Here is a 27381-nt window from a genome sequence, read left to right as displayed (position 1 = left end):
GTCATTTGCTATATGTCAAGATACGGCGTTCATCCTATCACTCCATTGAATGGGCATTATCAGTGTTTACCAGCCTCATAGATATAGGTACGAAATGTTAAAATGTACCGCTGACATTTTAGAGAGCTGAAACATTTCAACAGCTGTCTTTTATTCTCTTGTGAGAAAAGGTTTTATGTTTTGTACCAGTGAGGTTTAACTCCAACAGATGGTCTGCCTCATATTATACGAGCAGCATTCAGAAATTAAGTTTTATTACCTGCAGCCTATTCTGGCTTACTGGATGTACAGTGTTGGGATAAAGCCTGACATTTGGCGCGTCTCTTGTAAGGCCCCTTAAGCTCTCCCCATTATCAACTGTTGCTGCATCCAGGGCATTGGCTGACCAAGACAGTTGCTATTGGTTAAAAGAAACCCAGAGCGTCTTTTTCCCCCTATCCCAGAATGATAAGCCGGTGTAGCCAGACCATACTACAGCAATGATACATAATAAAAATCTGGCTATGCAAGAGTTCATGAAGCTTTGTATATTTCATATTTCCTTTCAGGTCAGACAGAATACATGGATTAAATGGAAAATGGTGACGACAAACACAATATCACAAAGAGATCAAAAAGGTTTCAACTAAAAGGTCATGTGCAAACATCAGGACAAACATAAGGAAATATATTGTGAATGACTTATTACCTATTTTGCTCAGTGGAGGATTTTTTTTATTGTCTATGTGATCCCCATCAATAAAGCTTATCTTTCTAGTTACAATCCCTTACTTACTTTTCATTTAACCTGTAATTACAACTGTAACTATAAATACTGAGAGCTGAATTATGTCAGAACAGTTTGTACATGAGCATGAACATCAGTTTGTGACGCTGAGCCACCAAATATTTAGATCCCTCTTGGGAGTTGTATATTTTATATCTGGGAATTAAAAATGCAATTTTATTTTTTTAAGAAAATTTCAATTTCCTATTTTAATTTGTTTTCTATAATGTTTTTATTTATTATTATTCCATGACTCCAGTTTATCCATTATAAACTCAGCCTGTAAATGTAATATCTGCTTTAATTGCCTCGACTATTTTTATTTTTGTTCTTGAGTCTGTATACTGTAATAAGAAATGCACTGAACCTTATAAGGTTTTAACACTTTAAGAAACTCTGCAGAAACCAAACATTCATGCTCGGATAGGCTTAAGTCTCACCAGATTTGGTGATGTGTATTTTTTACGCTTCAGTGGCCGAGGCTGGACTTCGGAGGTGGAGGTTGAAAAGAAGGAGGAGGACGACATGCAGTGCAGACGGGTAGAGCGCTCATCTAACCATCTATTTATTTATCGTTCCATTTTCCCGCTCCATGCCCTCACTAACTCACTTTCTCTCTTCAATCAGTGACTCACAGGTCTGACACTGTATGTCATACAAATACACACACAGGCATGCACACACTGCTGTCAGTATACAGCTTGTTCAGAAGACTTGGATCTCTGGATTTGTTCTGTTCGAGCAGCTTCCCTAATGATAAATCGACCCTACATTTAAAACTTAATGATTAGAACAAGAAAAACCTGTTGCAATGCCCATATGGGCACCACACTATTGTTAAAAAGCAGACTTGAAAAATTGAAAAAAAAAGATCTTTCAAACAAACCCAGCAAAAGCACCAAGTAGCAGTAGTTAGCAAGTCTTCCCTTGCATGGCACTGCTTTTTGTGACCTGGGATTACCGCCAGCCCACCAAACTAATTTTTCCGTCACCATCTTGGCAGTGCCTGATGCCACTCCCATCTAATCCAAAAACAGGCAAAGAGGGCGAGCGTGAATGGAGCTGAGGTATAGGGCCACCCAGCATCCCTGTTTTACAAAGACATTCATAGTTTTGGTGGCCTGCCTCCAACTGAAGCTGTACGGCAATGTCCCCGTTTTTAGCTGTATGTTAAAATTAGGCCAAAAAATGCAAACAATATTTTACGGGGAAAGAAAGACCCACCCAGCCCATACTGAACCCAACTGTAAATGGTTGGGTTATGTAAAAAATTCATCCCTGTAAAGTTATTATAAATGGGAAAAAAAGCTACATTACAGAGACCAACAAAACACATTTAGCCTATTTCTGTTGTAAAGTTGGATATTTTAACATAGGGGGTCTATGGGGATTGATTCGCTTTTGGAGTCAGCCTCAACTGGCCATTTAAGGAAATGCACTTCTTCGTTGTCTTCATTTTTTTCAGCCCTGGGGGTTGCCTTGGGGTATAACTTGCTAGCTGCTAGTACTTCTAGCTTTTGCCGGGCTCATTTATGATGGTAAAAGGAGTTAATGGACCTTTCAACTCACTGGCCTTGGTGAATTTCTTTTGTGGTATGTGGTCACGCTATTCAGATTGGGTTTACACCTGACTGCATTGTGATATCCAATCACAATGCAGTCTGGCCAAAGAGATTCCATTGTGGTTGGAATGTGTTCTACATGCATTTACGTCATTGATTAACAATTTTTATTATCCCAATCCAGATCACGATGTCTGGCGTAATGGATCTCCAAAGTCCAAAGTTTCCCACTTAACCCACTAAGCAAATGGTAAAGTAGTATTTTTACTATGTTTTTCATGCCAGTGATATAGTATATTAAATTATATTTCTATTCAATTTAATCTTGATGTTATTTGTTTAAAATCAGTTGCAAGCCCCAGTAGAACCCCCAGAACTGTGGAGGGTTATGTCAAAGGGGACAAGCTTTTATCAATAAAGACTGTTTACCTCTAACAAAAGTAAATAAGTATATACTGTGCATTATGTACAGAGATCATTTGGTGTCATGGGAACTGTACTTTTTTCCTGCTTTCAGTAAGACAAATATATGGATGTCTTTGTAATGTTACTACCTGCGGGTTGAAGCTCTTCTGAATGATGAACCTGAAGCTCAGTTCATGGATGTCATGGAAACAGGAAGTCTCAAAGAACAAGCAGTTAACTTATAATAGATATATAGGCGTTTCTAACCTCAACCTTAACATAACAACATAACAGTTTGATTAGTGGAGCTGGCTGAGGATTGGTTAGTCTCATTACAAGGCTTTTGTGAAGGGAAACCAGTTGAAACCAATTTTCTCTCTGATTTTCTGTTTCCTGCTACTAGAGGACTCTATTTTACCACAGTATTTCTCAATATAATTCTCTAATAGAAAGTCAGTTAAGTATTTTGAGGTAACATTTCATCATTCAAAGGTACAGAGGGCATACTTGCATGCATGGCTGTGCACAGAACTGGCTGGGCCCGTAAAAAAGGTCCAGTGAAGGGCCCTCCTATAACTCTACTACTAGACATATCAATGCATGTGCATGCTGTCTCTCTACGAAACATAGATGTAAACATGTAAAACAAGCTGAAAATAGACTGTGGCTGCCATATGACACAAGTCAAGTACGTGTCAAGTATAGCACCAGCAGTAAGCATCGCGCTGCAGTGGTCAGTGCTTTTTACACTGAGCTATTCATTTTACTCAAATAAAAAATCTGATTACCTCTCCACCTCTGCATTATATTAAAATCATGTGTTTGTTTTTGCAAGTTGCATACAAAAATTTCAGGAGAGAGGGTTTCATAATGAAAAAAGTTTAATTTTACTAAAGCAACAATAAATAGCATGTTTATTTTTTTGTCTTAAATTATGGTTAATATTTTTGGTTTAAAAATAAAATGTTGTTATCATTGCTTATATTTAGGATGAACATGAGTATTGCTGGGATAGGGATCCCTATCGGCTCTGCTCTGGAAAGCTGTCCTCGCCGTCTGCTGTCATGATTGTGCTCGGAATATGCTTTTGCTGATTTTGCCACAAGAATGTTGTTTAAAAAAAAAATGCGTCAACAGTTTTACTTTCATTCATTTTACTCAAATAAAAAATCTGATTACCTCTCCACCTCTGCATTATATTAAAATCATGTGTTTGTTTTTGCAAGTTGCATACAAAAATTTCAGGAGAGAGGGTTTCATAATGAAAAAAGTTTAATTTTACTAAAGCAACAATAAATAGCATGTTTATTTTTTTGTCTTAAATTATGGTTAATATTTTTGGTTTAAAAATAAAATGTTGTTATCATTGCTTATATTTAGGATGAACATGAGTATTGCTGGGATAGGGATCCCTATCGGCTCTGCTCTGGAAAGCTGTCCTCGCCGTCTGCTGTCATGATTGTGCTCGGAATATGCTTTTGCTGATTTTGCCACAAGAATGTTGTTTAAAAAAAAAATGCGTCAACAGTTTGGAAAATAGGCTTGTTTACTTTCTTGCTGAGTTAGATGAGAACATTGATATTGCTCTGTCTGGCAAATGAGGCTACGGCCAGCAGCCAGTTAGCTTAGCATAGCAAAAAGACGGGGGGAAATAACTACGGCAACAAAATCAACCTACCATTACCTCTGAAGTTCACAAATTTCAAATTAACTATCTTGTTTTTAAATCTGTACAAACAGTAAAGTGTAAAAATGACAGATTGTGGTTTTACAGGAATTGTGTGCTGTATTATTTCTTTGCTGGCAACCTCAGAGTGACAACAAGTCTTTAGGATATGGATCTTACAGCCATGAGCTATATATGAGAGTGGTATCAATCTTCTGATCAAACTCTCAAGAAAGTGAATAAACCATAAAATGTCAAGTTATTCCTTTAGCAAGTTTCAATGCAATTTTTATGTTATTAGTACTGTATCCCTCAATTTAAACCACTGGAAAACATTGTAACCGATTAGCCAGACTTTAAGCCAGCAGGTAGAAGGTGTTTAAGGTAAATAAGATTTTGTATGGAGGATCACTTTATTATATTATTATAGTATTTAGCAACTGAGTTCACACTACATAACACGTTGCACTTTTTAAAGTCAGAACAGACTGACTCAACACTGCATTTGCTCTTTAAAGACATGGTAAAAATGTCAACCAAATTAAAATATGGATAAGGACCGACTAAGATAAAAGATGACATAAAAAAAACAGAAAACGTCCAAAATGAAAACATCTTTTTATTGTCATACACGTTGTAAAGGATGAGTGCAAATAAAAGAGCTTGTGATCAAAATCTACTCATCACTAAGCCATGGACCATAAGGCATCATTAAATACAAGCTTTTTGGAGCTATCATCTACAATACAAGGACGGAATTAAGGAAAAGAAACAACACAGTATCAATGCTAATGCAATTAGAGGGAAAATGGAGGAAAATAATTTTAAATGAACAGAAAACAGAAAGAACAAAAAAACACAACACAATTTGTACATTCAAAAGAAAGAAGTCAAAAAATTCACAAGGAAAATTTATATTACGGCAAGTGACGATAAAACAGTCTACAATCTGTTATGTACACTTGGCACTAATGTTAAATCTTTGATTGTTGTCCAGTCAGGTTGTTGTCACCTCTAGCATGTGCACAGGTCGCAACTGTTTTTTTTATTTTTATTTAAATGCTAGTCTAATCATTTATATAATCTATAAATATTCTGAAACAATCATTCTCTCAAACAAAGCTGTTGAAAAGTTCTGCAAAGCCTCACGTAAAACTTCATGGAGTATTGAGATCAAACTGCTCAATGGACAACAGTTCATCAGAAAAAAGCTCACATAACTCTTTATATATAGTGTAGAAGGATTTTTTTTTATAACAAGAATCAATCTTTGATAGTCCATCTCATGCACTTGAAAGTTGTAAACAGTACAAATATAAATGATCCACTTACAATATTTGAATCCCAGCAATTCCAAAATAGACAGACAGACTCCAAAAAACAGCAGCAGATTGTTTGTATGCATTTTCCAACACTGGCAGATGTGTATATAATGAGGTGGAAAATGGCTATTTAACATGATTGGATTGTCTCTATTCCACGTGGCTAGAGAGAATCAAAAGCAGTATACAGCTTGAATAACGCCACAGCTTCCAAACTATGATGATATGACACTGATTTCAGATATCTCGAAAAACATACATTTAAAATATATTATGATATACTGTATGAAGTAGAAAAATGGCCAGGAGTGGTCTTCAGCATCCTGATATGTCTTTTCTGATATGTTAAAGGGATGGTTCAGCCAGATTTAAGTTACTTACTTGTTACTTTAACTTTGTTTTCCAAGAACTCAATAATTCACTCTTGAGGTCTGTGTAAATAAAATCTAAAAGGTGCGTCTAAGATGAGTCACTTTTTCAGCAGTGTTGTAGTCATAGTTAGCCTAGTTAACGCAGAGGCGAGGCAAAGTCAGTTTTGTTAAATTAAAAAGTTTAAAATTATTATTATAATGATTAATAAATTACATTCAGTGTAAGATGAATGACACATATGATGTTTGTCAATTTAAAAGATCATTTTGCTCGTCTATTCTCTTCTGGGTTCATAAAAAGAGTCGCTGGATAATCCATAGCAGTTAAGATAATGTTAGACAGCGAGCAAGCTGAACATGCAAGGGTGACGTTTCAAACACACAATGCATTGTGCAAAATTATCTTTTAAATTGACAAACATCATATGTGTAATTCATGGCACAATTCATTAGGGATCATAATTTTTCTCTCCCCGTTCACTACCGTAAATATTTTATCCAAAGCAGTGGTAGGCGGGTAGTCACTGTTTAGCAAAAGTCTTTTAATTAGCTCTACCTTGACTGAATCCAGCATCTGTTTGTATCCGTCTGTCCTTCCAGCTGGCTTTGAAGACAATTAAGCCGCCTCTAAAATTCACTTTGTATTCGGTCCGAACACACATTTTTACAGCTGATTTCTAAATGATTAATGAAAGCTATGTATCAATGGTTGGAACAGATAGATCTGGAAGAGAAAATCTTCAAACATTTCTACTTTCTGGTGTACTGTATTTTTAAGAACGTTTACTTGTAATGTGTTTATAGTACTGATTCTCAAAAATACACAGCCTAAAAGTAAGTTTTTAAAAAAAATTAAAATGCAAGTTGGTGTAGAATGAATTCAAAGTGACTACAACAGTGCTTTTAAGCAACTCTGAACAAATGAAAAGCAAACTCAAAGTTTACTTTGACTTCTCAAGAGTGGTTGTGCTGCCTTTTTGAAGGTCATCTGCTCTCCCTTTACGCATCTAACAGTCACATCATTGTCCTTTGTTGATCCAAATCATTCTGGTCCTCAGACCCATTAGCGACAGGTCTTTAATTCCAAACTATATTATAAAACACTAATCAGACAGCTAACATGTCAGTTCATGTATTGACTGAATAAAATAACTTAAAATGATTAAACTGACTAATACAGTAGCACGCTTTAGATCCATCTATTATGTTCTGCAACTATAATTAGCTATTCAAAGTAAAATAATGTACATTTATTTCAGGGAAATGTGGGATGGGGGGCTCAGTGATCGCATTTCTGAAAGGAATTTAGTTCTCCAACAGTTAACGAGATACATTTCAAGTGTCAGCGATTTCACAGAACAGTGTCATGTGAGGGAGTCCTAGTCTGACCAGCTGCTTTCTCCCCCAATGGCTGTTATTGTTCAAACGTGTCGCTTATGTTCACAGGCATTATTCGAAGCACAGACTGATCAGAGAACATTCTTCGATTAAAGAATCGTGCCAACACATCCCCACACAAACAGGGGCGCTGGCTTTTTCACATTCAAATGGTACCGTGTAAATAAGAGGACTTTCTTTTTAAAGTTAAATAAAGCTTTTGAGACAAACACGTACCCTGTACAGACATCCACACATGAAAGACCATGAGGTAACAGTGACAAAATGTTCTACAAAGTTGACAGACATAAGGAATGGCAAGACATTTCTATGAAAATATACAATGTGATGTACAACAGTTACATTCATTCAAAACAAAAAAAGATATGGAAAAAAAAATATATCTACATTTGTTCGCAAACTTTGTTTTTAAGTCCAGGATGATGAGATCAGTTGAAAAGTTACAAGCAAGATACATCCAGGAAATAAATCAAATATCATGATGGGATCATGTCAATAGTAAAAGACAGAAAAGATAGAAAGGAAAAATATCCAGTATGGTTTAAATCAATCCAAAGAAAAATATGAGTCCCGACTGCTTTGAGAAGCTGGACAGTCAACTTATCTGTACACACACATGCCAACATTCCATGGAAATACACAGAGCACGGGCAGTTTTCATCACTGAGCTGGCTTTTGGATTCAGTGCATTCTTTAAGGAGGTGGGTTATTTATGTAGAGTTATGGCGGCTGTTTTTTTTTTTTTAATAGTTGCTGATTGTTTGCTGTTTTGTGTCCCTAACTCATTTGACATACTCAGCTGACTTCCAGAAGTGCCCTGGGTGGGAAAGGCGACGATTCCGTTTTGGCAACTTTTCCAGTAAATCTACCAGCTTGGAGAAGCTGGGCCGCTCGTCCTGCTTGTACGCCCAGCACAGAAGCAGAATGTCCTGGGAAAAGATGCAATGAAAATGGCCTTTTACATTTTGCACAATAAACACATGTCGTGCAAATAACAGTCCCTTTATTTTTTCCTGTCTAAAACAGCGGTTTTCAAACTGTGAGGTTGTGGGAGGAGAGATATTATGTTGCGAACATGGGTGGGACCCAAACAGAGGACACAGACAGGATGGTGGTGGTGGAAAAGAAAGTAGTTTATTGCTACTGAGAAGACTGTGGAATGGGAATCCGGTAAACAGCAGGAAGGAATTGAGATGAGGGGAACTGAAGGTGGAGTGAGCAGAGATTGTGGGGGAAACATGGCATTCAGGCAGTGAGAGATGGACGACAACAACAATTTGAAGAGCTGGTGGTAGAAATACTGCAAACTGATGCCCTGATGAGAGGCAGGTGAGCTGATGATGATGATACATAAGTGGGAACACCGGGAATGGGAAACATAAGTAAACAGCCTACAAGGGAATCTTTTTTTTAAACCCATGGCCGTAACATATGGAATACAGATACTGTTCTGCATGCGGGACAGGTGTATGCTGGTGTTCTGACAAACGCATAGGGCTACGTGCTCATGATTAAAACAGTGTATACACACAAAGCATGCATACACATTCTTATTGTCCGATTTATAAAGCCGTGCATATGCCTGATTCTGTTTTATACATCTCAGTTATTGTGGAGCTGGGCGCATGTGCATTTCCACACCCACAGTTCAGCATAAATGGAAGAAGAAATGCCATTAAACTCTGTTTGCTTATTGAAACGTGTGTGCTGCTCTACCACACCTGTCAATGAGAAATACAGCAAAGAAAGTGCAGTTTCACCAACATTCGGTCATAATGAATGGCTGTTGCTATTTATAGCGCCTGTACCTCTGATTCAACACATTTCTGTAAACAATCATCACGGTACATTCTCAATCATAATTAACATTAAACATCAGACTTTATACAGTGATTCACGATTCAGGATATTCAGGATGATGAAATTCATCACAAAAAGAATTTAAATTAAATATATAAATGCACCTTTGATTTATTTTTTACAGAACGCTGAGTAACCTAAATAAAATAAAAAAACAATATCTGTGAACTTGGCAAAACCATCACCTAAAAACAATGTTTCCCGTCCCTCAGCTTGTATTCAATCTCCTCCTCATCAAATCACCAGCAGCTATTACAGCTAAAACTGTGTGTACACATGTTCTAAAGTATGCATGAGGTGCACACATTTTCACTGCACATTGCATCCTTCATTAGTACCATTTTATGTGTAGTAAAAAGCCTACACTTTATTTATGTTTCTGGTCCCAGGAAGGTAGTGTTGTTTCGCCTGCTCATCAACCTTATAGAACAAAAGAAAACTACAGGAGCTAAACCAAAATATCAGTTTTCAAAATTTGAAAGTGTCCTAAGCCAAGTTTTACTTTTTGTGACTCTCAGTGTGTAATTTGTAAAGACGTGCTGGCTCATGATGTCTGTTGAAACGGAGGTGTTTCAAGGAGAGGGGAGGGGTGTGGAGGTGTTTAGCAAAGTGAAGGCAACCAAGGACTTTTACCATGTTGCACCACCCCCAAGGGACAGGTGGAGTTGTCAAGAGTCTTTTTTAAAGGATTCCCACAGAGCCACATGTTTTTTATAGCCTAAAATTAATTCATGAACTAATATACTTTGTTACTATCTCCAACATTAAATAAACTCCACAGCTTTGTGCAAATCTTCTGTCTTTGCTTATTAAAGCTGGTAAACATATTTTTCCAAACATTTTATAACCACCAGGGTCATTGAAATACTTTCATGCAAAAATCCACAATGTCCCAGATTGCTTATTGTCTTTATAATGCAAAGTTAATTTCAAAGTAATAACCAACATTTATAAAAAAGTGTCGAAGCACTAGGATTTTAATCTTGGATTTAATGAGTGTTTCAACGTGAAAAATATGAAGGAATGCACATCAGCTTGAAAAAAAGACTCATGATTTGTGACAAATGCAAAAAAAACAAAAAAAACATCCTTACTGATATCTCCTTCCCCATTCCAGTTTGGGAGAGGTTGGGCTTCATCCCACTGCCAATCTGCCATATGATCACCTCTGCTGGCTGACTCTTGTAAGGCCACTCACGTGCATGTAACTCGTACCAGATGGTGCTGTCAGGAAAGAGAAACAGAGTGGCGGTCACTGCCTAGTCGAGAGGATAACATCCCAGCTTCAAAACACACCTATGGAGGGTTCACATCCCGCTCAGTGCTAACGCTACCAGGGGAGATTTCAGTGTAATCAACCACACAAACTCTTTTTTTTTTCGGTTTAATGTCCATGTAGACGATGCTTCTGCAGAGTTGGATTTTTTTTTTTTTAAGATTCCTTTTTTTGGCAGTTTTCAAGCCTTTATTATATAGGACAGACAGGAAATGGGGTAAGATAAAGAGGGGGAGTCATGCAGCAAATGGCCGCAGGTCGGAGTCAAACCCGCGGCCGCTGCCTCGAGGACCCTCAGTCTCTTTACATGGGGTGACTGCTCTAACCGCTCAGCCACCGGCCGACCCCAGAGATGTAGCTTGATCAGTGCAAAAACTTTGATGGATTTTGTCTTCAACTTTAAGTTTGGAAAAATAATTAGATCCAGAAGTTAAAGAAACAACACATTTTTAATTACAGCTCATGCAAAATAAGCTCCCCCCCTTGTGCAAATAAACGGTGGTTTTCATTCTGCTCCTACACATCAGGTTTGAGTAGTATAAAAATAGCTCTTTGCCAGGAGTAAGGGGAAAAATGACAGCTGATTGTTGATGAATATGTAAAATAGCCGTGGGGGTCACCTCTAGGTACACAAGAGCTAACAGAGCAGCTGGACATTGTGCGCCAGCGCTTTCCTTTTAAAAATGACAAAACCTCCATATGGGGGACCATCTGAAAATGCATTTGTGCTAGGAGTCAATAAAGCAGGGTCCACCCCCACAAATGACTCAGTAATGGAGGAATAACAGGAGCCATGGGGATTTTTAATTAACTTAGTATAAATTTAAAAGTGGACTTTATAGGAGGAGAGGAAGGACACCTTGGCTTGAGCAATCAGAGTGACACTCAGAAAACCATCTGATTAATAACTATGGGAGTCAGTGAGATAATCTGGGTCAAGATGATTTAAGGTAAGCCGGAGCTTGTTATATTTTGAGCAGATCTGCAAAAAGATAAGAATATTGTAACTGCTTGAATGAAAGAAAAAGGATGCTGTTGTGCCAAGCTGGATAAAAAATAACTTCCTTGTGTTGAGTGAATAAAAAAAAGAAAATGTGAAAATACACTTATTGACTGGCTTGCCGAGGGTTTGATAAGAAGATTGATATCAGAGTGTGGTATTCGTCTTCTCATCTAGTTCTAATTTTAAGAGAATGCTCATTGTATTTCCCAAAATGTCAAACTATTCCTGCAATGATCTGCCTCATAACTCCAACTGATCCTTTTCATTTACAGTGTATATCTGCAAACTTTTCTCTCAGTTTGTTGTGAATGGGTTGCAATACTGAGAGAGAAAAAAACAACTTCATATCACCATACCATAAAGGTCATCATAATAAACAATGATTCATATTACAATAAAAACACTCTGTGGATGCTATAATGTGTAATCTAATCATTCCTTGGGGATAGGTGTACCTTACTGTACCTCTGGGAATGAACACTAGAGCCAGCACACCTAATACTACTTTAACTTTTTAGAGCACTATTTGTAAAAGTCAGTACTGGAAGAGTCACATTCCAGCCACCAAATGCAAAAACTCTAGATTACCCCCTCCTTCAGCAAAAACAAAAACATTTGCCATTCAGGTGATATTTGGCCATTGTGATGTTCTTTTACTAAGATTCGGTGTGAAGAAGTTTAATTCTTCTATTCAGTTCTCACAAACTCCTGGCCATTGTGATGTTCTTTTACTAAGATTCGGTGTGAAGAAGTTTAATTCTTCTATTCAGTTCTCACAAACTCCTGTTGCTGCCTGTCAAACAAAAACTCCTGTGCAGCTGAGACTTTCACCTGGTAAACACTCCAGACACTACCACATACTAGATGTCTCTTTGATTCCTTCCTCCGGCCTAATAAATTAGTTGACGTCTCTTGGCTACTCAACATTCACACATTTTCCCTCTTCCTGCAATTATGCAATCAGTTTAAAATTCAAGAAGGTAACTCGCTCTTGCTTTTCGATCAACTGAGCTTCCAAACCTTTCACTTGCACCCACACCAACCAATAACGAATTAGTGTGCTCTTCATTTACTCCAATCAGCTTCTCCGGTATCTTGCTGTCTTCCAGCTGCCATTGCTTGTCTGTGTACCATTTCCTACCTCAGCAGAATCATAACCAAGAGTCATTCAAAAAGGATACGTACCCTGTCACTGTTGCTGACAATATCTTCCCCATGGAAACTTATATGGGAACAAGAGGGTCTGTGTCAAAATCAGATAATTTTTAGGCAATTAAGTTTTAAAATTCTTAATCCTGCTCTCATTAAATGGGTAGAAGTTTGATTTCTAAAGTCTGACAATAATGGGAGAAAAATTGTAATTTAGAAAATCACAGATTATCACATTGTCCACGTCTTTGTACAGTAAGCAGTGGAAATCTTTATCTATAATGAGATCTGAAAACCTGTTAATGAGAGTTGCCTCTGTCATGTGATGTGAAGCTTTAGGACACTGCTCTGTAAAAGAAAGAATTTATTGAATTCACACAAATATTTGGAGTTTGTAAATCCTCTCTGTCAACAGTGGGCTATGGCTGTCCAACATCAGGCTCAGACACTGTCTGGACAAACAAACAGGAGGGCTGCAGAAAGGACGACACCTACCCAAAAGCAAAGACATCTGACTGTTTGGAGAAGGGAAGCTTGTCCTCCTCTGTGTCTGGAGAGAGCTGCTGGATTATTTCTGGGGCCAGGTGACATAGCCAGCCGTTGGGGATCCTCAGTTTGTCTTCTCTACGGCTGCAAAAATCGTGGAGATGGAGACTTGTTAGGGTTTAGTAATCTGCTCTATCATCCTTCCATTAAAGATGTTACATTGCTGCATTTACATTATGCATTGTCATTGCAAACGGCCATAAAAATGAATGTGAGAGGATAAAGCATCATCTAAATGACTTGGATATTGCTGTAATGCATTTCGGCAGATGGTTTTTCGGCATTGCGATGTATATGTGCAGTTGTTTCTATATAATTTTCACGGTATACATATGAGCACCGCACTTGGTGACATGGCGATTTTTATTATAAAATCAAAACTGCAATTTTCAACTCATATTCCATCAAGAATTTCAGATAACATTTCTGAGATGCTTGAGTTAATGTACTTGTTATTGTCAGTGAGGTGGCGTAATTATGTTTCACGACATCTTTATATATGATTTCATCACGATAAGATTCCATTGAGAGACGACACATTTTCATATTGAATTATCGCCCGGCCCTACGTACACAAATAGAAATGTAAAAGTGACTTTTTTAGTGGTATTGGGTCTTCTGCAGTGTTCAAACTACATTACACCTACGTGTCTTTCAGGGGACCCCTATTTTTCAGAGGGGGAGGGTGGTAGGGTAATGTGCATTATACAACATGACATTAATTTAGCTGATACTTTTATAGCAAGAAACAGACAATAAGTACATTCAACTATGAAGAAACCACCTAAAAAAAAACTAAAAAAACTACTGCTACATTTTAGGAAAGTACTCAAGTATGTGTGTATGTACACACATACTTGGGTGCACAAAAATATAATATTAATTAATTTTTAATTCATATAGAAAATGTTAAGCCTTGTTTACACAAAAGACAATGTTTAATTCTTAACACGTGTTGAGTTCAACCCCATGCATGGATGTCCCTCACATTTCCCTCAACTTATGCACTGTAACTTTTCCATGATGTTCTGGAGTCTTGTTGTCATAGTGATGTTGTCAGGTAAACAACTTGGATTAGACAAACAAATTACAACCCTCTAATTAGTACGTTTTGGAGTTGCTGTTACAGGCAGATTTTTAACCTATGGACCAGAGTAGCTGTTTATTTTAGAAAAATTCAGCGATGCAAAGAGAAGGTAAATATATTGGAAAATATCACTGTTTAAATAATCCTGCTGTGCGTGCAGATGTCTGTAGTTTCTGAAGTATTAATGATGAAAGTCTTGGCCTCAGGAGGTCTTTGATATGGTAACTGAGAGAAAACATTTTTTTTGTGGAGAGAGAGCAAATCAATGGTGTTTTAATGCGTTGATACTGGTGATTCTCTGTTTTCTTCATATAACATTCATTATATCATTTGTATTGTCAGGTATTGTCAGGTTGAGGCAACCATTATCGAATCTCAGCTCTGACTGATCTGGTTACTCTTTTTCTTTCTGTCTCTTGAACACCTCTCTTTAACACTGTTTGTGTCCTTCAGTGGTTAAGACGGAATTGAGAACAGTAAAGATCATCTTGCATGGCAGCTGGATTCCTTGGATTTCATTAGAGCATGATCATAGATCACGAAAATCAGCCTTGACAGGCTTCATGTAATGCATTTGTGTACAAAACTACCATGGTTCAAAGCAATCAGCGTCCTATGAGGAGCTGCTGGCAGCTACAGGGGCGTTGTTTAGGTGTGTCACGGCATAGACAGGTGACTATTTGTTCGAAAAAACAATGGTGGCTCTTAAAGAGGTTACTGTAGACGCTGTTATACCAATTATATCAGACATGTAAAGTAAGTCCTCAAAGCCACGTCATATGGTTCGTTGAGCTTATTGGTTAAATATAGGCCTTGATAGACGATGAGAGACAGATGCTTCATCCAGTCACCTTTTTGAAAGTGTTTTAAAAACCCTTTCCAATGAAAGCTTTTCATATGGTTCTGTGTAACAAACTTTCTTATCTTTATCTTGTCTGGTGTGTCAGGTTATGGGGGGTCTCCTTCTTTTGAAAGCAACGGGGAGAGAGGAGCCCGTGACAACCCTTGACAAGAACAAAAGCATCTGAGCAGAAAAGCTGCAATAAGATTAAAACTGTGGTTAAAATAGCTGAAGAAAAACAAGTTTGTAGGGGTTTGTGTTACTTAAAATACTGTTTAGAGGCTGCTTACTGGTCTTAAAATATGTAAAAAAAAAATAATAATAATAAAGCGTGGCTTCTATTATAAAAAAATTACTGACAGACTGTCATTTTGTGAATATACAGACTCTTTACTTCCACTCAATGTTGTGTTGTCCCTGCACCATGTGCACCAATACTGTTATAATAATTTTAGTTTGTCTCCAAGACATATTCTTACATTTCACATGCTTAAAGAATCGTTCCCATGATGTGTTTTGAATATAATCACCTGCCAGCCTGCAAAACCCCAGATATGGTGAAGAGACCAAAGTCGGTGATGACGATTTTGCCGTTGTCATAAAACACATTCTTGGACTTCATGTCTTTGTGTAAGATCCCCTTAGCGTGGAGGTAGCCCATCCCCTGAGGACAGAGAGAGAGAGAGAGAGAGAGAGAGAGAGAGAGAGAGAGAGAGAGAGAGAGAGAGAGAGAGAGAGAGAGAGAGAGAGAGAGAGAGAGAGAGAGAGAGAGAGAGAGAGATGTGACTTTTCTGTAATACGATGTGCACTGCAGAAGTGTTCTGTGAAATCAGCGTTGAGTTGTGTTACCTTGACCATCTCTTGTGCTATCTGTCTAGTCTTGTTAACATCCAGGACAACCTTGGCATCTCGCACCACGGAATAAAGTGTCCTGCCTTTACACAAGCTGATAGAGAGGAAAAGAAAATGGTAAAATGACAGTGTTGACTTATGTAATCATTTTATTAACTTCAAAACATTTCAGGTCAACCCTGTGATCCCATTCCAACTTCTGCAAATTAATTCTTTAATTGTTCAAATAAACAAAGAAAGACATTCAACCTGAGTTTGAATATCAACCACTAACAACCTTTGCAATCATTCATTGTTGGTCTAATCCACGTTATACATTTATGGAATGATTGTATCATCAAAGTGCCCCCGTTCAACAACTGACCATCTGTTATGGGCCACACAGAAGTAAAACATTAGCACCCCCTTATTCCACTGCTGTCCTACAAAATAAAATATTGTGTAGCATCAAGTTGGGCTGGGATGCATGAACTGCATAACCCCTAATAATGCATAACTTTAACCTAAATGTCCTTATATCTCACCATAAGGCATATTTATGTCTTATCTAAGCACTTTGATTGGCTTTTTGTGAAACAGGGCTACGGAAATTAAATTCCAAGATGGTTGTGGGATTGGATTTGTCGACATCAAACCAAATAAGAAAATGCTGTGTAGGCTATATATCTCATTTCTAATTAGCTTAATCATGTATGAGTTTAAAAAAATCTACACTGGACTGCTATCAATGTTGGCTTTGTTACCATGTGGCATCAATTTGTGGACACTTTTTTGCAAGTGGGAGACGTTGTATCATAAATTCCTCATAGTTCCCCTTCATATGACAACTAACTGGCTGATGTTTTAACCGTCTGTACGATATGACGTGAACATGGAATAACAATGCAACAGCACCACTCATGTCGTGTGTTTGGATTGTGGATGAGAACCCTTTTTTTCACTTATAAAATATTACAGAGACTTGCACCATCCTACTTATCACCCTCTAGTCACTCCCCATATACCTGCCAGGGCTCTACGACCTCAAAATGCTGGTCTCCTGACTATCCCAGAAATAAATGAAACATCAGTAGGTGGTAGGGCCTTATTTTACCAAGCAGCTCTTCTTTGGAATCATCTTCCAACCCAAAATTTGAGAGGCTAGCCAAGTCGACTCATTTCAAAAGTAAACTCAAAACACATGTATTCACATCATCCTTCAGCCTCACTAAGTCTGCCCTGAATATTAAACTACAGTTATAATAATAATAACATTTTATTTAGTGCTATATTTTACGGAACAAGGTCACAGAGTGCTTTACAATTTATAAAAAATAAACCATAAAATTATTTATTTATTGGATTACCAGAGAACATGTTATATCGTGATTCATTTCTTTATCGAGATATGAAATGCTCTATATCAGGTTAGAAGATTACTTTTGTAATGCTGCTCATAACTGATTTTCCGGTATGTTTAGTATGTGTCATATATTTTGTAGTGCCTTGTTTGTACTTCGTGGTAATGAAACAGTATTCATTGTTTTCACCTTTCAAATAATCTCTTTTTAAATAACTAGTGATACCCTTTATCTCCTTTGCACACTGCTGCACTCACTCATCTTTTAGTGTTCAATGTGTTTCGCCACCAAACTACTGGCGGTCCACATGTGTGAGACTCTGTGAGATAAAATGCCATCATTCTTTACTGAAACGTGGGCCGACTCGGTGCCAGGGAGAGGCTGTTACTGTGTGATGCGTGGAGGTGGTGTCATATTTCTGGAGGGGCACAATCACGACGGCTTATTAATAGACAGCGCTACAGCCACCCCATGCCTCACACCTGAAGCTTTAAACTCCGGCTGTGCCATGCAGGTGACCAATAAACGACCTGAAGCCAACAGTTCATGCATATTCATTCCCAACATTGACCTGACAGCAGCTGCATTTTTTTAGTGTCTCTCTTTCCTCTGGCCCTTTCAACACAGAAATGTGGCTTATGGCTTTAGCGTCACTTCATTCGACATCTTGTGTACACATTACGTCTTACAACAACATTTACCATCATTATACCTCAGGCAAACAGGATACAAAGGACAACAGAGGCAGTGTTTCAGCTAATGAAAAGCTAATGAGGCCACATCAACACGCTGAAAGTCACCTATGTGAGTAATTGTGCCACATCCATAGATAAAAATCCAGCAGTAACTTCACAGTTGACCCTGTGCTCTTCTGTACGCTCAGCAAAATCAATAAAAAGTCACTTGTGACAAATGAAACAATCAATATTCATGTTTCCTCTAATGCAACCTGAAAACGCTCATCCCTAATAAACCAATGAACCACACTTCATTTTACAGGTTTATTATGTTGCACTTTGGGCTGCAAGAGTATGAAAAACTGAAGTTTTTAGTTCCCTTTTTTTAAAACTGTGTTCTGTAACAAGAAGAGCAGATTATTAGTGGATAACAAAGCCACCTGTTGCACTGACATTTGCTATTATTTCCAGCAATCAGCAGTGAGGATTAAGAAGCAGCAGCTCATCTGTCAGCTCCCCTGCACTCACAGCAATTTCAGTTACATCAACTGCAATCACGCACCTTAATCAGTAAATCCATTATTTCAAAAAGATTAAGAACCACAATGGATGCTTTAATAATGGAGTCAAATGTTTACATTTAGCTTTGTTTCCTGAATCATTTTCTAACTGTGAATGCATTGAAATCCTGGTCCATCTTCTCTTTCTTTGTAGAAAATTAAGAACAATTAGTTGATTTTCTTTTTCTGTCAAATAAAAACAGAAAAGAGAAGGAACAAAGAGGTAAATCTTTCTTTTAATGAGACATCCTTCTTTGTTCACAGCCTGTGTGTGTGACAGTGGGAGAGTGACAAATATCTGAACAATTTCCTTTTATTAGCTAATTAATTGAACAAGAGAATATTCTTTGTGATGGTCTTAAACAAGAACACAGCCCTGACTCCCTTGTTACAAATTAGAAAATACTCACAATAAGAAATGGAAACACTTATCTGTTAAATTATTAAAGTTGTTCACTGAGAGAGAATTCACACCAACCACTGTAGTCAAGAAAAATACAGCAGGCGGTGCAGGTGTGGGTGGTTCTAGCAGCCTGTTCTAATCATAACCTCTGCACGCTTCATTGTCAACCCTCTAAAGTCATTGTCCCCGACGGGGGCAGATCTGTGCCTGATCTAAAATGAGTCCCGGGGGACAAGAATCGACTCTGGATTCTTGAATCAACTCAACTTTGGCTACTCAGTGGTATGCAACAAGTGAGGAACACATGTGGGGAGTGAGGCCAGTTTATTCATGGAAAAGTAATGTTTTTTTGTTTACCTATTTCTTCATCGCCTTTCAATCAATTTGTAAAAACCCAATTACCCATGTTTTTATGTTGAAAACGTTTGCACAGATATTTTCAGTTGTTTCAATAAATCCTTTTAAGCATGCTCTATAGTTTTGATAATAAACAAAGGGCATAACACGTTTGCAATGTAAGGCTTTATCCACACGTGTAATGTAATGGACATTTGCACATCATATTGTACAGCTGTAAAGTGATGTGGATAGATGTTCTTCTGTTTTACACAATTTAGTGCATTTCAAATATGGTCATTGGGTTATATTATATATGTATATTGGGTTGCAATGTTTTATACTGTAGGCATGCTGATATTTTTCAAGATAACAATGTTGTTTTTACAAACGTCGATTCATTTAGCTCCATACATCCATTTCTCCATTAATATCTATTAAAATGAAACCCTCGACAGGGCTTAACAGAAACAGTTGCTAGGTTGCCATTGGCAACAATTTTAAGAAATTTGCCACAAATTCTTGGCCTGTGGTTGTCATGAGTCCCACTCCAGACATGTCTTAAAGTATTTAAAAAAACAGCTCAGATTAATAGGTTTACCATGGATTTCTTAGAAAGTAAAAAGGAACTGCCTCCAGTATATTCACCCCTTCACTGGACACATCCCACATTATATTTTTCCTCTGGATACATTTATCAATATTTCTGTGTTCCATACTGTGTGCACATGCTGAAATCCAATACATTTACTTAAACTCACAATATATTGCTTTCCATAATTGTACTCAACTTCTCATGGTTTTATGGTTAGATTTGCTTATTATTGCTGTATGGTACTTGTTCTCATGTTCTTGTATATTTTTTGTACACTGTGCAGCGAATGCTTCAAAACTAAAACTGCATCCCAATCCTATACTACACACCCTGAGTAGTATTTGAGTATGTAGTCGGTTCACACTTGAAAACTGGCAGAGTATACTCAAAAAAATCCGTATGCATACGAGTGTGTTGTTGCTGGACACCTTTGTCACTGCAATTAACATGAAAGTGGAGGTGCTTATAAGAAAAAACATACATTGCAAATGGAGGCTGAACATTAAACAGCAGGTTTAATCAACAGGCAAGTAGAGTTGATTTCCCAGCTTTCTGTACAATACAACCTGTCACATCTTTATCCTTACCTGGTGATGATTGCAAGGTGTGGTGGGCTCATGCAGGCCCCCATAAACAGCACTACATTCTCGTGGCGAGTGTTGCGGTAGGCCATCACCTCACGCTTAAAGGCCTTAAGCTGGTCCTCGTTGTCGCGCTCAATGTCGATCAAACGGATGGCCACCTCACCGTGCCACCGTCCATGGAAAACTTTGCCAAAGCGCCCTTTGCCGATCATCTCCCCGATCTCCAGCTGCTCAAATGGGATGTCCCACTCCTGCAGGAAGATGCTGGTCTGGCTGGCCTTGCGCGGGAAGTTGCGAGCCGAAAGGAGCGACAGGTTCATCTCCTCAAACTCGTCTCCAGAGTCCTCGTCGTTGCCCTCCTCGTTCTGTGAAAAAGCCAATTTGAACATTTCTTTGGTAGCTGTAGCAATTTTCAAGTGTGGTGATTAAAATGTCCTTATCCAACACAAAGAGGTGGTGTTAAAATATTCTATCATTGTGCGCTTATATTCTGACAAATGCCATTCAGCAGCTGGAGGATTCAAATCTGCTAAAACTCCTCCAACCAAAATAGTTATTTTAAAGTTTTCAAGTATTTGTAAATATTGTTATTCATTTCTTATCTCAACACTTCACTGCAGTGAAGTCATAAGGGAAGAAATCTTTCAATTCACTTCCAAAGCTATATTCTCCATAAACGTATGCATTCAAAGTCACCATATATATACGTATACTGTATGTACTCAGCAGTATTTAAATCCTAAATATGCTCTGACGTATATACAAAATATATATAAATATATCAAATAAAATATATAATATATTTTTAAAAAGTATGTCTATATAAAATAGCATATCATATCAACAAGTTGTGTGCATTTGAAACACTGAGTGTTATGAAAAACGGAAAACAGCCAGAAGAAAAACTGTCTGATTTATTCTGATTTGATTTAAAATATAATGTACTGCAGGAGTGAAAATTACCTATTCACAGTTGCCTGCTGGAATATTATTCAAAGCAATCTGCATCACATTTTCTCAAGATATATCATTGTTACAGAACAGCAATGACGAAGCCGCATCTTTCCTTTCTCGCTGCTCTGGACACAAAACATACCTGGAGGCTCCTCGGAGAGCTGAGCTAAATTATGCTTAATGAGAGAATGCTGCAAATGACTACGACAAGTAACGGTGAGAGCTGTATACTGTCTTCATTTGGCTTTCAATTTCAAACCCATGATATTACTGTGGAGAGGTAAAACAGCGTAATGAATAAGAAAACTTACATTCACATACATTCAAAGGCATCACAAAGGTTAGAGATCAAAAGACGACTCACGTCTGATGTGGGTTCAACTTCGATTTGAAGTAAAGGGTTGCCCTCATTTCTAAAAGTAAGAAGAACATATGTAGAAATGAATCCATGAGAAAACAACGTAAAGGTTACTTTTCACTGGTGAGCCAACATATTCTTATTTGACGCCATTTATCAATTTTTTAAATAGCATGATCCATTCTTGATATCTATTATCCCGACAATGTTGATGCCACCAAAATAATTTATTTAGTACATCTATGACGTTAGATATTTAGACAATTGCTACTCCCTCTAGGAGTGAAGATTGTGAGAGGAAAGTCATTCAAAGGGAGACCAACTGGATATAAAACATTATATAACACTGTAACATTAGACCTTCTGTGTAATGAGTAAATCTTGCTTGTTTAGTGTAACTTTTTAACATTGTTATTAAAACATTTTTCTTTCACAGACACAACAGTAACTAAAATCTGTTTCTTCTCACTTTATGCGAGTAATAGGCGATACAGTAACATAATATTGATTCATATTTAACCAGCGCTGCCTAGTTTCACAGTTTGATCAGAGCAGTCATTGACACTGCACCAGAATCTTCTCGCCTCTGAGAGGTTGTTTTTCTTCGGGCGCGGTGGAAGCTAGCAGATTCCATTTTCACAAGTAGCAAGAGTACATTCACATCAAGACTATTTGACAAATGAATGAAGGAAAAATGTGAGGATTAAATGGAAGAAAATGCACTCCTAATTACTGGCTGCATTTTCTGACCCTAATTTTTGATTTCACTCTTTTCATGGTATGGACTTTCAAGTGCATATGCGCCCTGAGCCCCTATTAATTTCTAACCCTGCCAATAAACCGTCACGTACACCATGGCTGCTAAGGACACAAGACAAACGAACCTACTTTACCCTCTTCAACCCACCTTCCTCTATCTGCATAACTGGCTCTGTATCATCAGCGTGTAACCTTTCACAACCTTTCTGTGGTATATTAACACCCGTTCGCAAAGCAATCCTGGACTCTGGGCAGAGACCACAGGTGAGGCAGCGTATAAAATAATGTGATTCCTGTGGCGCCAAGGGCCCCTACCAGCAGTTCGATCTCTTCTCTAATGAAGGGTACCTGCCGAGCGTTGGGGTCTGAGACAGGCCCTCATTAACCCTGGGATGAGGCCATTAAGGCCAAAGAAACCTACCATCTGCCACTGCAAGAGCATAAAAAGATGTGGGAAAGGAGGGACAATAGCTTTAATTAAATCAGAGGAATGTGAGTTTCATATCCGCGCTAATGTATTCACATTTGTCAAAAGGCAAAGAACAAAAGACTGCGAGAGTGAGAAATGGTGAAACTGTCCATCTAGAGCTATAGTAATGAGCAGAGACTCAAAGACACATGGATTCTAGAGATTTTTTTTCAGGTATGTTTCCATCCGTTTTCAAGAGATTTCTTAATTATATAATTTCTAAATATTTTGCTGCATGTGGGTGCCTTAATGTATATTATGTGATACATTTTCTTGCCCCTACACTCCTCTACCTTTTCACAGTCACCTGATTCATCCAACATTTGTGAGAGTATAATCAAACTGTCTGGGGCATGTTGGTCCTGTCTGAAAGCCTGACATCGGCAGAAAAAAATATGCGAGTTAGTCTGGGACCTCACGGTTAATTTATAAGCTGTGACAGTGTATGGACAGTTGTAGCATCAATATATCTGTGAAGAAGTGTAGCCATTTTTGCCATCAAAAATGGAAAGTATCCCTAGATTTGCAAAAACTCTCGCTAGACTCTCTGTGACTTGCATATTTTAAACCAGCTCTCTGTCATGGCAGTGTGGGAACTGTGTGCAGATTAACAGTGTTTGGCTTCTCAGTTGCTCCAATCTCTGTGTGCTGCGGCCACAGGGGGAAGCCAAACACTGCCCACACTACCATTACACAGAACTGGATTTAAATCAGCAAAACAGTTCTTTAATCATTCAAGGTCGATACCAAACCTCAACCATCTCACCATGTCTCAGTTATGCAAGTGTTAGGTTATCATCTTGAAACAATTGGCTGGAACGTCTGAACAGGAGAGGAACCTTATGTATCTGCCAAAATAAATAGAAAAACTTTTCTGATGCAGCTCTACAAAAACTAAGAAACACTGCATTACATATTGGTAAATTATTACTTACTTTAACAGGTATTTGATCTCATTCTCAACACTGGTCGGTTCGACTAGCTTTGACCTAAAAAAAGTGTGTCTATACATGATTTCTTTCATTGATGCTTTTGAGAAGCTAAAATCCCTGAATGAGTATCTACTGTAAATCAGTATCTAGCTAAATGGGTATCTTGTTGACTGTAATATTTTGAGAATATCATCATTTTTATACAGGTTAAACTATGATTATTATGTTAGCAAAAACAAAAATGATATCCAAGGTCTTAGTTGTCAAAGCCACTTGCAAGTTATAATTGTTGAATGCTTGACAACAACAAATTGTTGTTTTGTCCACCTATCCAAACAAATCGTGCTGTTTCCTACTGTGTTTATCTTAATATATTTATAATATAAGGGTCCATTAAATCCCAATGAAAATAACCATCTTGCCTTCACTGAGCTTCCCGCCCCTGGAGATCGACTGCCTACACAGCTGCAGCTCAATCACAATCAGCCCCAGTGTGTGTGAGGAGAGGCCTGTCTTGGCCTGATAATCTATTTTATAAATTTGCACTTTTTTGCACCTTGTGCATCTGAATATGATCTGAATATATACAAAATAATCTCTGTCACATCACAATGATTATGATAATGAATATTGCTCCAGACTTCAAACACTCCCAGTCTATTCAGATACACATGGAGCATACTGTGATGTATGCATAACATTATTTAGTGTTATATATTTTCTTCGGATTCACATTATTTCCAGACGTTGCTTTACATTTTTTTTTATCTCAAAGCTGGCAGCTGCTGCAGGAATATGGCATAAAGATGTGAAATACAGCTTTCGTTTTTATCTAAATACATAACTGGCACATACAGCCCCATGCCATGCCATAATTTAAAAACTCATACCATGAGCCTTTTGTCTAGGACCTTTTCAAGACCATGTTGATATTTAGACAATAGAATGAATTACATTATTTGCTATTGATTATTCCATTATAACCCATGGGTATGGTCCATATTTCATCACAATTGACCATGCACCTATAGATAGAGCTTATCTTGCCCTGTTTCATGTGATAGATTGAGATCCTGATCTAATCAACATCTGGGTCGAAAAACATTTCATCACTCCTCCTCTTCCGGTTGTTTTCCCATGACTACTGGCTTCCTCAAAGAGCCAGTGAAAATCCAGTTGGCATCCCAAGCGTAGCGTGAACTAAAGGCCATGCTGACATTAGTCTGGGAGTATTCGTCATGTCGCAACTCGCATTGAAATTGTCACCCAAATATCTGTGCTCCAATAAGTTTGTCTTGACCTCTGACCAGTGGCCCAGGGAAAAGGAGAAGGGAGGAGGAGACCAGGGTGCATGTAGATAAGAGGAAGATAACTGAGAAGGGCTGATGAAGATAAGTACTTTCTTTACCGCTTTAAAAGGTCAGACATACATGTATGGTTTTATTGAATTACTTCTGTAATATAATCTACTCACCCTGGTTCAGAAAGGACAGGGTGCAGGATGACCTGCGGTGCTCTGCTCGGAGGAGCTTCTGGAGCAACATCTGGAGATATTAGAGTCACAAAATATCAAACCAACAAAGTTGCATTCAGTAATTAAGTGGATGCTTTCAACTGTAGGTAGGATACATTTTAAACTGGATGGAATTCTACATCAAGGAGTTAAAGAGGACATATTATGCTAATATTCAGATTCATACTTGGATTTTGGGTTTCTACTAGAACATTTTTTACATGATTCATTGTTCAAAAAAACATATTCTTTCTCATACTGTCTGTCTTAATATACCTGTATTCATCCTCTGTCTGAAATGCTTTGTTTAGTGCTTGTTTCCTTAAGCCTTCCTCACAAATAAGCCAAGTCTCCTCTGATAAATCAGTGTTTCGAGGTCGAAACACTTATTTATTTTACTTCACTTGCAGAAAACATCTTTTAGTGTCTGTGATTTTTTTCAAATGACTACACTGGTACGTTTTTATGTATGTACTGGGAGTGCCCTTGCGTTGCAAGTTTTTGAAGGCTAGTGTATGACCTTCTGATTGTCCTGATCAAAATATCTTGTTGAGTATTATTCTATGAAATGATCAACATATCGTTTCTGTTGGCTTGACAGCAGCAAAGCATTCTCGCACATTGTTGGTTCTAAGTGTTTTGAAAAAAGCAGCATTTCAGTTATAGGCATTGTCATGCATCAAATTCACCATATAATGACATATTGTGAATATAACGTGCATTTAATGCCTGACAAACGTTCGTGGCTAAAAGGTTTGATTTTCAAAACACTTAGTGCTGGAACAATATATGTTTTTTTCTATGCACCTGGTGTGCACTTTGTATGAATGCAGCTGAGAAAATGTTAGCTTCACAATGGAGACCCCTCACATTCTCCCATGTGCATTGAATTCCTGAATTTTAATTCTCTGCATCGTTTGTATGGGAACATCAATCAATGTAGAACAGTGGGAATGCTGGCATGCTCTGTCATGTGGCGAGATATGTGTTGATATGCAGCAATGGGATATCACTTTGCTGCACCTTCACAGTGTGCCTCTCTAAAGCATGTAGAAAGAACATGTTTAGTTTGATCACCAGTATAGCATAAACTGCTTGTCATATTATCGGAGAAAGAGAAAGAACAGGTTAAATTCTCATTGCTGTTCTTTGAAAACACTCCTATCCAACATGTAAGATGAGTGAGGTCAGCTGTTGTGTGTTATCTACCTCTGAAAGATATCAGAGGATTCTACTGCCACGCTTGCCACCCTTGTTGGCACACTGTGACAATTTGTGACACAAAGTGGGAGCCACAAAAAAAAAGAAAAAACATTCTCTTTGTGGCACGGTGCATTAGAAGCTGGCACCGTTGCCAAAAGAGCGAGAAGGACGTGGTTTTGTTTTCCGTGTGGTGCCTGCATAAATGTTGGTGTGGATTTACTCCAAAGACCAATAAGCCAGAGGGATTGGAGGCTCTAAATTGGCCTATGGTTTGAATCCGTGCCATCAGGCCTGTCTGTGATCCCTGTGACAGATTGACAAACTTTTCCAGGTTAATACTACTTTCTTGTGACACTGAAAACGAGCACATGTGTAAAGACAACACATAAATATATTAATTACACATTTTTAATTATCCCCAGGAGGCTTATATAAATGTGTTTTTGTGTTATTTTCTAAGCAAGAGCCAGCACTTACAGTAAATAAAATAATATGTGAATATGGCATGATGGTTTTAGATTGATGGGACTAACAGTAAGTGGTAGTGTTTGGCCATGTTGTTTTGTAGCTCATAAAGGTAGCTGATGTAATTTA

At 37.9% G+C, this 27381-nt stretch overlaps 1 protein-coding gene across 2 annotated transcripts in view; it reads right to left on the bottom strand.

The window, feature by feature from the left end:
* Positions 1-8272: 8272 nt before the first annotated feature.
* ksr2 (kinase suppressor of ras 2) overlaps positions 8273-27381 on the bottom strand; it is a gene marked incomplete at both ends in the record, with an annotated part of 93685 nt that continues 74576 nt past the window's right edge. For both annotated transcript variants that reach the window (XM_083911672.1, XM_083911673.1), the window contains 8 exons: positions 8273-8419; positions 10445-10574; positions 13274-13408; positions 15783-15916; positions 16102-16198; positions 20603-20964; positions 21918-21966; positions 25546-25615. In XM_083911672.1, the coding sequence (XP_083767798.1) occupies positions 8273-8419; positions 10445-10574; positions 13274-13408; positions 15783-15916; positions 16102-16198; positions 20603-20964; positions 21918-21966; positions 25546-25615 (1124 nt within the window). The remainder of the gene's footprint in view (positions 8420-10444; positions 10575-13273; positions 13409-15782; positions 15917-16101; positions 16199-20602; positions 20965-21917; positions 21967-25545; positions 25616-27381) is intronic.

The sequence above is a fragment of the Echiichthys vipera genome (genome assembly GCF_963691815.1).
Source record: "Echiichthys vipera genome assembly, chromosome: 4".
Taxonomy (NCBI): Eukaryota; Metazoa; Chordata; class Actinopteri; order Perciformes; family Trachinidae; genus Echiichthys; species Echiichthys vipera.
This window is presented reverse-complemented; position numbering and strand designations above follow the sequence as displayed.